This window comes from Augochlora pura, chromosome 7 (genome assembly GCF_028453695.1).
Source record: "Augochlora pura isolate Apur16 chromosome 7, APUR_v2.2.1, whole genome shotgun sequence".
NCBI classification, from domain to species: Eukaryota; Metazoa; Arthropoda; class Insecta; order Hymenoptera; family Halictidae; genus Augochlora; species Augochlora pura.
Genome location: NC_135778.1, coordinates 31,818,154 through 31,832,109, shown reverse-complemented (window position 1 = coordinate 31,832,109; position 13,956 = coordinate 31,818,154). Strand labels below are relative to the sequence as shown.

At 39.9% G+C, this 13,956-nt stretch overlaps 1 protein-coding gene across 2 annotated transcripts in view; it reads right to left on the bottom strand.

The window, feature by feature from the left end:
* Positions 1-13,956, bottom strand: part of LOC144473143 (uncharacterized) — an 89,933-nt gene that overhangs the window by 5,841 nt on the left and 70,136 nt on the right. For both annotated transcript variants that reach the window (XM_078186762.1, XM_078186763.1), the window contains exons 6-7: positions 12,938-13,038; positions 1,443-11,279 (exon numbers count right to left, since the gene is read on the bottom strand). In XM_078186762.1, the coding sequence (XP_078042888.1) occupies positions 1,443-11,279; positions 12,938-13,038 (9,938 nt within the window). The remainder of the gene's footprint in view (positions 1-1,442; positions 11,280-12,937; positions 13,039-13,956) is intronic.

The following is a 13,956-nucleotide window of genomic DNA, read 5'->3' as shown; positions in this document are numbered from 1 at the left end:
TTTAAACCTGCTAAAGATTTCTGAGTGAATAAAAACTATGTAGAATATATTCATATAATACTTGTAATTTAAATGGACCATTTTGTAACTGTCAAATATATGTTAACTAATTAGATTCTATCTTCTTATATTAATAACCAAATTTCTTTGAGGAAGTTTAAAACGAGATCAATGTTTTGGATTGATTTCAGATTGACAAGATCAGGAAGAAGACTGTATACCGGTAAGTGTAATGTTAAAATTAATGAGGAGGGTTAGCAATGCCAAGCTGAACATTCTTTTCTACGAAAAAAAGGAAAGCTGTAAGTTTTTGTTCTTAAAATAATGGAATGAATATGAAAATTATACAAGTATGAAACTATAATTGTAAGATGACAAAGTGAATGAATCGAGAGTGTAATTAAAAATTATTTATTAGCGGTCGTATTTTGTTATTGGTATGATCAAAACGAACAATCTTATATCGTTGAAATGGCAGACAAATGTCATAACTACCGTACACACTAAGAAATGTCGAAGGAATGAGAGAACTACCTTTTGCATGCATACTGAGAGACATTGTCTGTATAAAGCTGGTTCATAGGTCCTGCAAACATTATCACAATAATGTATAAAGTATTTCCTTTGTGGAATTCCATGTAAGGGTGTAATCCATGTCATCATAAAACGTATTTCAAAATGTAAATTGGGGTCGAACTTAATTAAAAATACAATAGCTGCTAAATGTTATAATTTTTATGAAGAACTTGTATAACATTTTTCAAATTTCTCTGAACAATTTTGTACAAATTTTTACGCTTTTATATTGTTTTAAGAAAATTGCGAAAGAGTGATAAGCGAAGATATTTAGTCAGAAAAATAAAAATCATTGTTCAGGAGACACCCCTACAAATAAAAATTCCATGAGCATGTATAAAAGAAAATGAAACCTGCAGAATCAAAAGCTTTTTTTATAAGAAAAACATAGAGCACACTGAGTGAGATCATAAAGCAATGGCATAAAAATGGAAAAAAAATGAAAAAGGAAAGAAAGACTGCATGCAATGTGTAGTGTTATTGTGAAACAGTGAACTTTTTAAAATTTTACAAAACTAGAGTAAACATCTTCTGGAGTCAAGAATGCTCCAGAATGTTCTCAACTTACCGTAGAACTTTTAATTAAACACATTCTCTTACTTGGTACAATATTACAAGATTATTTTTTAAATACGATACAATAGTGTTAAGTCAATGCAAAGCCATTAAACATTTTAAATTCAGAATTCAAATATGTAGAACGTTTTTTTTTTATTTGGAATCCTTACTAAGCATTGCAGCAACTTAATACAAAAAATTCACGCACTATTGAGTCTTCTTCATCGCGATCTCTTATGAAATTTAAAACGACGATTAAACTCCAAATTGCAAAGCATGCAGTTTCGACACTTTATTCAAATACTCACCTGATTAACGGACTCCAGAAGACTTCCAAGGCTATTTTGGCTTTCAACATCTCTCCACCGATCTCTGGGTCCTCTGAATCCTAGATGCTGATCCTCTTTCCTATGGTAACTGTCGTTATGATCTAATTTGATCTTCTTGGCTCCTCTTAACTCGTTCTCAGTGGTAGCTTTCAATCTGGAGCAGCACTCAACAAACAGTTCTTCGTCAAAGTTTAACACCTTTCCTTGCCTGGGTTTGGCAGCCTCTATTTCTTGAGGAACATCCAATGCATTGTCCTCAATTGCATCGGTGGGAGCAATGGTCACCATTTCAGTCTTATGAGTGGAAGAGGGTGATCGGATAACTATCTTTCCGCTGGAAAATTCGCTGGAACTTCTCTTCCTTCCTGTGACTTCGCTGACAGCCATTTTCTCATCTTCCTCTTCGTTCTCGCTATTCGAACTACTCTCGATAGAGCTTCTAGGTGTTCCACAAACAAATAGAGGCGATATTCTCCTGTGCCCTAATTCTTCTTCATTATCTTCTTCCTCGTCAATGTCAGAATCTCTGGTGGTATGAGAATTCCTATCCACACTGGGTGATCTGTTCCTTGCGTCGCTTTGAGCCAGACTACTGCAACTGCTTGAAGACTGCAAATCTACAGACAATTGATTGGTCAACGTATCTCTCTCCGACAGATCCTTTAGGAAACAATCGTCTTCTTCTTCAGAGTCCTTGGTGCTCTTCTCTGTACTCTTCTCCATAGAGTCTCTCCAACTATTTTCATCATTTTTGCTTTTACCTTTCCTAGAAGCAGATAACTTCCTTTTCTTGTTCAGCTTGCGATTATCTTCTGCGGTTTCCTCCGGGGCTTCCAACTTTGATGGGTCGTCTTCATAATTCAAGCATCCATAACCATTGTCTTTGACACCTGAGTCCTTTCCCTGGTTTCTTAAATCATAGTTAACTTCTTTCTGCTTATTCTTTTGGACCTTATTGCCGTAAGAGTCAAATGTATCATCTTCGAAGGCTCTGGAGATCCTCTCTTCAGCTCTCTTTTTACTGGGTCTGCAACTGGTGGGAGGCAGAACTAAAAAGTAGTAATTGGACGTCTCTGTATCGCTTTTTTTCTTATTGCTAGAGTTCTTTGACTTAGCGTGTTTACCAAAACGTTGTTCCTCATGATCTTCGGTCGTAGTAACTTGATCCTTAACCTTATCAGAGGAGGAGTTCTTCCTTGACTTCTTGCCTGTTCGTTTCTTTTGGTTTGTGTGGGAAGATGATGACACAGAATGCCTTTTAGCGTTCTTGTCCTCATGTTTATTATCCAAGCCTTCTTTGATCTTCAGATTATGATGACTGTCAGATCTTGACGCGTCCGAGTCATCTTCTGACTTGGACACCCAATCGTTGAGAACCTCTTTGACCTTATCGGTCTTCTCACCACCGAAGACTCTTCCGAATACGCTTGTAACAATTTTGCTTTTGTTTTGAGACTCTATCTTGTCTTCCGTGTCGCTATCATCACTGTCACTGGTGAGGCCAACAATTTTACTTCTTTGGGATATCTTTTTGTTCCTAGATTTTCGGTGCACATCCTTACTGTTGTGTTTGTGCAACTTCGATGACTTTCTATTCGAATTCTGACGCTCGCTCACATTAGATTTTCGACCATTGCTAAGTGCTTTCGGCTCCTTGTCGTTTGGAGTGTCCTTCACCTCTGGAATAGTCTCTGTGTTTTCATACTCTGATGAAATCTTGTCCGTATCTTTATCAGAATCCTTCGCTGGCTTTAATACTTCAGACTCGTTTTCAGATGAAATTTCAAGAGCACTCACTTCCACATTCGTTGGTTCTCCATCGATAGATTTTGGAGTACCAACATGAGTGTCTGCCTCCATATTTTCCGAAATAGTATCTTGATTTTCTATTATTTCTTCAGGCTTTAACTCTTCATAATTCTTCAAAAAACTCGGAGGCTGTTCTACCTTTCCTTGTTTCTTTTCTGCTTGCAATTTCTCTTCGGCCATCAATAAAATCTCTGACAGAGGTTTGTCATCAAGACTGGATAATGACGCTTCGTCCATCTCCTGGAAAGGCTTTACTTCATCTCCGTCATTGCAGTTATGATCCTTCTCTACCGATTTGTTCAACAAGTTGTCCACATTAGAATAAAATTTCGAACTGTCGAGAACGTCTTCGTTGAATTTGTGCTCAGTATCGCTAGAAACCTGGATTACATTTTTCTCTATTTGCGAGTCACACGAGAATGACTCTGTTTTTTCGTTCTCACTTTCATGATGTCCTAAAATTTTAGAACAATCGGATGACTCTTCGTTTACAATCGGATTGTTTGCAATCTCTGAAGGCTTTTCATATTCTTTCTGGAGTTGTTTATTTTGATTAACCTTGGACTTGCTTGTTTTCTTTACAGGCGAAACATCAAGCGAGATGTCTGTCTGTTCTGCATACTTCTTATTTTTGCTTTTCTTGGTTTTACTGTGTCTCGAAGTCTTTGTAGACTCGTTTTGCAAACCTGGAGCAGTCTTCATCTTATTTTCTGTAACCAAGGAAATATTTTGATGGTTAAATGAATCATTTAACCTAGCCTGATCTGTTTCCATCTTGTTCTTAACATGATTTGCTTGATGTACCTCCTCCAGGTTATTAAACAAGTCTACGTTCATGCTTGCATCAGATTGCTCGATTTCGGGTTTTGAGCGGTCTATTTCGGCAATGAACTCTTTTTCTACGTGATGTTCAGGATTATAAGAACTATCAGTCTCTCCGAAGGTTTCTACTTCGTTGCTGTTGCTGTCTGATTCTTTAGGATATTCCTCGCCACATTTATTTATGGTATGTTCTAGGCTCAGAGGTTCGTGCGATTGATTATTTTGTGAGGTAGGATTATTGTCCACATCAGTGTCTAGGAAATTCTCAGTCTTCTTAGCAGAATGCTCTATCAGATCATACAGCTGGCTATCAGAACACTCAATCGCCTCCTTTTGTCCGTTCAGCTTCACAGTTTCCATATCACGAATCTCGCCTGTTACAAAGATATCGTCTGCATGCCATTGTTTCTTCTTGAACGTCTCCTCCTTTTCTATTAGATCTACACTCTTCGTAGAAACATGTTTATCTTCAGCATTTTGCAAAACTTGATTTTCAATAATTGAGGTCTCAGAAGAGTCTATGAACGAAGACTCTGAGTCTAAGAGTACTTCCGGGTCAGAAGTATCAGAAGGCAGATTTTCGTCGACCAAATTCTTCTTCTTTTTTCCTTTGTCCTTTTTCTTCTCGTGTTTCTTTTTCTTCTTCTCTGTTTCATCTTCTTTCTTTGTCTCTGCCTTTATAGGCGTCGAGGTGCATTCCGGAAGGGGACTGGTATGTTCAGTAAGCACGTACTCATCGTGACTCATGTTCTCAGTGATCTTGCAGATCTCTTCGTCCAGGAGTTCATCCTCCAGGGTACGCTGTTTCATTTGAGGATCGATCAGTAATTCTTGCTCCACTGTAGCTGTATGAACATCATCTTCCAATCTTCTTAAGCTACCCAGCTCCTCTGAGATGTCAGGTACAGGAGAATTAGACTTTCTCTCAGTACTATACTCTTGCGAGGTGTTCATAGATTCATTAGTAGACGTCTTACTCTCGTCGCTCAGACTTTCATCCTTACTCGATTGTTCATTTTTCCAGATAGCGCTACTTACTTCGTCGCTGCTTTCATTGGCCGTTTTCTCTTTCTTGGAATTAATTATTTGTAGTAAGTGAGACTGAGATAAGTTGTGCTTCTTCAGGGAACTTTTCCTGGTGAAACTGGTTGCACAGACATCACAAAAGAACCTGGCCGCTTCCTTCGTTAGCTTCTTCCTCTTCTCTACGATCAGAATCTCACCTGTCTTCTTATGTACCACTACGAAGTTACCTGCTGCTCGTTTTTTGGGTGTCTGGAAATCTTCCTGTGTCTGAGAAGCGTCATCTGCTTTAACTTCCATTTTCTCAACATCCTTCGGCTCTTCGTTGTCTTCTTTCTCTTCTTTCTTTTCTTCTACAACCGATTTCTCAGATTCTGCAGATTTCTCAGGCTGTGCAGACTCTATTGCTGCGTCTTCCTTCTCTATCGCAGCTTCTTCCTTCTCTATCGCAGCTTCTTCCTTCTCTATCGCAGCTTCTTCCTTCTCTATCGCAGCTTCTTCCTTCTCTATCGCTGCGCCTTCCTTCTCTATCGTTGCGTCTTCCTTCTCTATCGCTGCGTCTTCCTTCTCTATTACCCTTTCTTCCTTATCGTTCTTTTTGTTAGTGTCGCTTAGCGTTACTTCCTCATCAATCTTATCATTCGTAGGAACCAATTTTACCACCAAATCCTGTGGAATGATTTTCGGAGTTTCTTCCTGATCCAAGCAATCCTGGATGTCCATAGGTATGTCAAATTCATCGACAAGGTCAAACTGGTCTTCAAAGAAGGATATGTTCTTCTTTGCTCGTCTAGTCAAACTTTGCCGTCTGTCAGTGTTCTTTTGTGTATCTGTGAACTCAGAATCGGTAACCGAAGTTTCTGTTTGAACATCTTCAGTAGACTGCTCGAAGCCTTTCTTCTTCTTCGAGAACCGTTTCTTTCTGAAATAACTCGACTCGCTGACGCAAGAGCTTTCGGACAAATTATCCACGCTTTCTGGTCGATGGTTCTGGTTCTCTTGCTCTGACAGATCTTCAGACGACAACTGTTTTCGCTTTGAAGATCTTGTCCTATTAGTTTGACTTAAATCAATTGATCCAGAGGAGCTGGATCTTTCAAGCAGAAGCTTGTTGCAGCTCTTGGAACGTTTTCGACCTTCTTGTAAGTCCTTTTGCAAATTTTCAGGTTCCTCCTCCTTCTCAGTGTCAATCTCATGGCTTTCAACATTGTTTACTTCAGATTCCACCAGAGAAGGGTTGTTTTGAGTTTCAATATGCTCATCAATGGTTGACTTTCTCTTGAACGTCCTCTTCTTAGTATGTTGAAGTATCTCTGTTAGCTCTGGAACTTTAAAGTTATCTAAATTTCGAAGATCTTCAGTTTCCTCGGTGGTCCGGCTCACTCTCAAGGATTTTCTGCTAGGAACCTGATTACTGGCAACTGGTTCTGGGTCAACAGGTTGCGCTTTTACTTTGGAAGTTTCTTCAACATGACTGGGTATGGTAGCAGGTTCACTGACCACTTTCTTCTTGCGACCACGTTTCTTGAGTACTTTCGGGATTGCATCCGTCGTTTTTTGAGATTCTTTCAGGCTAAGTTCTGATGCAGTTCCACTATCTCCTTTTATAGCTGTCTTGTGATTCTGTATGATTTGGGGTCGAGTCTCGTCTTTAACAATATTTGATTCTGTTGCAACAGAGGGTAATGCTTCCACCAAAGTATCATCCTTTTCTGCCATATTCTTTGTAGTCTCTTCAGCAGTCTGTATTACCATATCATTACCAGCAACGACATTCTCATTTTCTTTTGGCATTTCCTCTTCGTTATTTGATTGAAGATTTAATTTTGATCTCAAAGATCTTCTTCTTGTGGTCTCAACCGTCTCTGGGACAGTTTTAGAAGATGCTTCTTCTTCTTGATTGAGTTTCTCTTCGGCAAGTGATCTCCTCTTTGAAAACCGTTTCACGGATTCTATTTCCAATGATCTTTCAATAGAAGATTTTCTCATCTCCAATGCGTGCTGAAGTGAGAGTTCCTCTGGCTCAATGTTGATCTGAGTCTTTTCCTCATCAACGATTGGAGTCTTCTCTTCGCTGGCAACTAAAGTCTTCTCTTCGCCGACAATTGGAGTTTTCTCTTCGCCGATAACTGGACTCTTCTCCTCATCAATAACCGAAGTCTTCTCCTCAACGTTGCCTTGAATCTTTTCTTCATCCGTAGCTTTAGCCACCTCCTCTTCAGCAGAAACAGGACTATTAGACACATCAGCCGCTATTTTACTTTCTTCAACTTTTATTGCTTGTGTCTCCACGGTCGTCTCAGTTCCCGATTTAAACTTCTTCACAACATCAGTGTTGTCCATAGCTGTAGAGATTTCACTGGTTTCGCTGACACTTGACAAATCTTCATCCTGAGAATTATCGTTCAGTGTTTTTCTTTTGCCAACCCGAACCTTTTCAGTACGAGACTCTTCATTTATGGTTTCTTTGGTAGAAGGCACTTCCCTTGGTCTATTCAACAGCTTCATGATGTTAGCAAGATGCGACTCGTCATTAATTGATTTCCTTTCAACAATGTCTGCTCGATCAATAGATTTTCTTTTATTCTTTTTTGGCGAATTTCCTTCCAGCGACCGTTTCTTTGACTTTTTATCGATCTTCGGCTCCTGTAGTGTTGGCTCCTCTTCCTTCATCAACGCCTTATTTTCTTGTTTGGCTGCACACGATTCTATCAAAATATTTGTAGTATATTCTGAGATCCATTCAGGTATTGGCGACAGAATTCCATTTGGAATAGGTGCGGTCTCTTCAGCAAGCGTCTTCGGATCACTAGGAACAGTTTCCTTGGACTCGAGTAAATTATTGTCTCCTTTGTTTAAGGATTCTGATTCAGATTCCGTACACAAAGTCTTCATCGAGGTCTCAGATTCAACTTTTTTATTCAAACAGCATTTCTCATCAGAGGATTCTCCTTTCACTTCTTCCTCGCTGCTAGCTACATCATTGACAACTTCCATCTCCTTTTGTTTATCAAGTTTACCATCCTTGGATTTTATATCAGGAGCTGATAGACAGTTCTCATTGATCGCTTTCGTTCGGTTGACAGTTTGAATTTTCCTTTGAATCATAGCTCTGCCATTTTTACCATCTGCTGAACACTCGGCTCCTTCCGCCATACCAGGAGTAACCTCATCAAGAATACTAGTAAGTTCATCAGCAGCTGTGTCCAACAAGGAGCCAACCTCGCCCTCCAACAAAGCATCCTTCTGTTTAGCTATTTTGGAGACTATTTTCTCTAAGAAAGAGCCTTTTCCTTTCTGTTTTCTCCTGGACAAGTCCAAAATGATGTCATTGGTAGGCTCCTTGTTAACTTTTGAGGTCGGTTCTGACTGCTGCGCCTTAGTCGACGGTACCTCAGTGGTCGGTTCCTTTTCTGAGATTTTTGGAGCTGACGGTAGTGATTTCTCCTCAGCAGTATCAACACAGGTACTTAGTTCTTCAGCTGGTTTATCGGAATCCTGATTAGTTTCAATTTTCTCTTTAGTTTCCACATCCACTAATTTAGAGACTTCTTCTTCAGGTTGCTGAGCGCTGGCTTGAAGAGATTCTTCAGAAGTCGTATTCCCCACGCTCGTCTGAACAGTCAGAACCACGCTTTGCTGGGACTCCACGGGGATATTCATGCCTTCTGTGAGGATACCAATCACGTTATTTAGTGACCTCTTCGACGTTTTCTCACGCTTGTGCCCCCAGGATTTTCTTGGCCTACCAACTTTCAGTTTCTGAACAGTGACCACCGTTTCAAGAGAATTTTCCTTTCCACTGTCCATGGAGCTACCAGTCTCCAGCTGCAAATGGTTCACGCTTGAACTTATAACTTTCACGTTAACATGTGCTTTTTCTTTCTCAAATTTCGATTGATCTATTTTAATCAGACTCTCTTGCTTTTCTTGTTTTTCTTGCGTATTCTTGCTGGTGCTATTATCCTTCACCGACACTGCTATTTTGTCATCCGCATTTCCTTCATTTTTTTCTGTATCTTTATTCAAAGACTCCACATCAGTCGGGCTATTTTTACCAGTCTCTTCGCTCCTCGACTGAGACACCTCAATATTTTTCTTGTCGAGGGGGTCGTTGCTAGATTTAATCCGACCACGCCTCTTACCAAGCGAGGTGGTCTTCTTCAAGGACATATCGTTTGATTCTACGGGGGTTTCTTTTGTCTGCTGCTGATCCCCGTCCGTAGCATTAATTAACGAACCTCTGGTTTGCCTTTTATTGTCTGTGTTTTCGTTTTCAACTTCTGGAGATTCGACTTCTACTTTAGATAGATCCTCAGAAGTTATCGGACTCATTGATTTAGGCTCATTGGAGAGACCACCACTGTTCCTTCTTCCTCTGGCAAGTGCCTTTACTTCGTTCACAACTTTGTTCATCTCTCCTGGATCCAGCTGATCATTCTTACTTGGAACCTTGTCTTTCTCTGGCTTCTTCTCCGTTTTCCTCAACGACTTTCTTCTAAACTCAGGCTTCTCCTTCTTTGTTGACACTTGTGAAATGCATTCTGAATCAGGGACCATTCTTTCCGACTCTGAATCTTTCTGAATTTTGCTCTTACCTGGCTCGTCCTTCGGCTTCGACACTGGTTGTCTCAGACAACGCTTGGAACTGGGAACCCTGGACGTCAACACCAACTTGGTCAACAAATCATCCTTGTTGCTGGATCCTATCAGCTTCTTCACCTCGAAAGGTACGTTCTGAATCTTTATTTCAGGATCAATAATAGTCTTGTCCAACTTTGCTTTTGAGTTGCTCCTGGTTTCCAGTGTTTTCTGCTTCGGGTCCTTTTTCGGGGTCGTTTCTTCTGGAGTTTTCACAGCGTTCACTTTCTTTTCTTCAGCATTCGCTATCCTACCTGGTGCACTCTTCCTTTTCATCTTCTCCTTAACAACGTTTGGCTTCTCTTTTACAGAGTCATCCTTGGCAGCGTTCTCCAGATTCTTCTCTATATTCTTAACGTCTCCTTTCTGTCTCCTCGTTTTGACCTGCTTCAAATCTTTGTCCTCTTCGGTTGAACTATTCCCAACATCCTTTTTCTCCTCTACCTCCGCAATCTGATCCTTTTTAGGGATCTCTTTGTCATCGCCGGTCTTACTAATCAGATTCTTACCTCGCAATAACTTCTCTGCGCCTGATGCTGGAGTAACTGGAGAAAGGATTGGCAGGTCATTCAGTAAGGTCTGGACATCCTCCTCGCTACTGGACATCATCTGCACTGCAGGTTCCAACGTTGGCATTTTATCACTATCTGAAGACAATCTAGTTATCCTCTTCGGCAATTGGTCGTTGGTTTTGCTTTTAAAGACACCTCTCAGCTTTGACCTGGTGACGGTCTCTGGACTAGCTTCGTTGCTCTTACCTTTAGTCACTGGGCGACCCGGAGATTTCACCTCCGGCGACTTTTGAGGACTCTTGTTCGGATTCCTGGCGAACTTTCCATCCTGACTTCTGAGCTGCGACTTCGCTTTGATGGAAGCGTTCAAAGAGGCAACAGGGTCCACCGGCCTCTTCTTTTTAGGAGTTGTTTGAATAGACAGCTTGTTTTTTGTTGGGGTACTGGAGGGTTTCGACTCTGGAGAACTGATTTCGGATTCTGAATCCTTATCGCTAGTTTTGGGCACAGGTTTCATGTTCTTTGGGGTTTTCACGGGTTCATTGGGGGTATCCACTTTCGTCTCAGTGGGGTTCTTTACCGCCATCTTGGTTCTAGCCTTGAAACCGCCTGGTTTCTTCGCTTGCTCGAGGCTCTTGATCACTTGCTTGATCTTGATGTTCCTCTTTTTATTCAGAATCCTGGGTCCTCGCATAACCTTTGTCCTGGCGCCTAGTTCCGGTTGAGTTTCTCTTCTCGCTTCATCGTCTTTCTTCTCTTTGGCATCCTTTTCAACCTCCGCTTTTGTCGACTCGGTCTTCTCTTGCTCGGTGGATTTCTTCTCCTCCGTGTGGTTGTAGTTCCTTACCACGCTCTCGATCACCGCCGATATGTTGTCGATCCGACACCGGTTCCGCTGGATCGACTTCGCGTTCTTCAGCAGCTTGTTCTTCAGGGCCGCCTTGTTGCGGGACATTCGCGACGCGGTGGAATTGTCACCGACCATTCGAGGTCTCGATCTGGTTTGTACCTGTACAGATAGGTAAAGCCTTCGTGGTACTATGTCTGCTCAATGAGTGGGCGATAGCTTGAGAATAATCAAGAGGCTTTTTACGCTTGATTTGAGGCGGATTGGACCATAATATTCCCCGGATCATTTTCTAGATTGCACAATTGCTTCTGCAATACGTATAAACGTCGTACAATCTCCCTTGAATAGTTTTTAGTAGAATATTATAATATAGTATACAAGATTTATACAAGAATAACTTTTTCTCTTCTCCCAACAAAATAATTCAAACCTAAGCTTCGACGGGAGTAGTGGTTAAAAAGATTATAACATAACTTTATTTGAAATAAAAATGTTGTACTTAAATAATTATAAGACAGCTTTGATATGGGTAGTAGCTAAAAAGATCTTAACGCAACAGTATTCGAATTGAAAAATTATTTTTTTTAAAATTCAAACCGTCTCCATATCATAAAACGTAGGGCTAATACTAGGATTACTTCTAGTCCGGCAAAAGGTGACTACTCTAATGTACCCTCTCAGCAAGGATCTAGAAAGAGGAGGGAACATGGTCACCAAGCGACCAGAAAGTGAAAAAATCATCCTGTCCGTGTAACCACGGGACACGTTCTATGTCAATGTGCGAGAGCCATACTGGCGTGTCGTGTTTCTCCATATTTGCTTGTGTATGTGCGCATATAGACGTCCGTGTTGGGTAATCAATACTCCACTTATATCCGTGTCGTCCAGCCGGAGCCGGTCCGCCGCGTTATTGCCTTATCATTATCGAATTTCATCTTTTTCGTGCGAGCCGAGATTCGGGTCATCGACTAGTTGCGGCTCGTTTACTTAATTTCGAGCCAGATACATACCCGTCCCAGCTCTAAACTTTGAACCAGGGGATCCCCGTGGCTCATTTTCCCACAGATTTCTTGGCATTCGATGAAAGCTTTCTTCGATCACTTTCCCGGTTTGTGAGGTTGTCGCTGGTCAGCACGAGCTGACCAGTGAACCCTCGATCATCATCATGCTTTCCATTTACTTCCTTCATTTTAGGACCCCCCCCCCCCCCCCCCCGGCCACACCGTTTTATTTAAGGGGGAACTATCCTCATGATCCAAGAAAATTAAAGTTGGTTTTATTCGATTTTTATTCAATAGAAGTTTTGCAAGAAAATCTGCACTTCTCAAGTATATTATTATTCATAGATGTTTTAAGTCGACTCTCTTTGGTAAAAACAGATTTTTCTGAAAATTTTTTAGAAAACAATTGGCTGATTCTTAGATAATATATTTATACTTAGATTCAATATATGTAGATGTTTTAGCGAATGAGCTTATCTTAGTTTCCTCGTGGCATTTTTCATTTAGCATTACCTATGGAAGAAATTCGCAAGCTTCCCTAAATGGTGGTTTATACTTTAATCGGTATTCATTTATTTAACCCTAAGTTACAATCCGCTGTGTCAGAGATGGGCAATGTGGAATCTGATTAGACGTTGCAGATGACAAAGCCACAATAATTAAATGACAACAAAGACACGACCTGGTATTCCATATTAGTAATAATTAAAATATGATTTTAATGTTAAGAAAGAGTTGGACAACTTTTAAACGACGTTTAGAAGGAAAATAATATAAGGTAGAGATAGTAGTGAAATTTATATATTTGTAACTTACATTGCGCAGTCTACCCTGTGTTCTCAGTGCACTATCCTGCATCACTTTTCTAGTGGCCCTTTTAGGGGGTAAGTTTGCCAACATCTTCTGAATGCTCTCACCTACAATTAAAGTCACATAAAACTATAAATTAATAAAATGTAATCAATTAGTAAACCACGAATTTATTTTTTATAGGAATACATATTATTACTAGCTACACTCTATATAAGCTGGTGTTATGTAGAAATTTATTTCCTCCTTGCTTTATTCTTTTAAATAGTTTAGAATTACTAAGAACGATTCAAAGTAATGATCATTATTCAAGGAGCACGAAAAACGTATGTCATATATTATGGACGGCCATAATACTCCTTCCGATCTGTTGAATTTTTAATTACTCGAGGGCAACTGTTGCATTACATGAAATAGCCAGACAACGTTGAATTGTCTTAAGGGATCACTGTTTCTCCTAAATTCGCTCGATAATCGCAATAAGATTTCAACGTTAATCCGGATATTAAGTCGGCTGGCGAAATTACTGCGTGGTTGATAGGAAGTTGTCGAATAAGTGATTCGACTAAATGGAACAAAGTTTTAATTAGTGCAGTAATTAAACGCTCTTCTGAACCCATGCAACAAATTCCACCTCCTTTAATATTCATATATTTGTATGTTCTTTTTATATTAACTTCCGTGCGCCTGCGTATATAATTTCTCTTCAATTATCACTCTGCTGGAAATATTTTCTTTTAATATCTCAAAAATTATGGAAATTAAGTTTTAATTGGTGTCAGCCATATTTCATTTAAAAAGAGATTCATAATATATGTTAGAACTGCGAATATTAACTTCATGAATCTCATCTTAAATTCTGTCGTTAATTAATCACCCCAGGTTACATTTAATAAGATCTTCCCGAACTTCTGTCTCAATTTAAAATTAACACACGAATTTTATAAAACACATTGTAAATCATTTTCTCCCAGAAGAGTTCGTATCGTTTAAAATTCTTAAGCTATAAGTTTTGTTAATTGAAT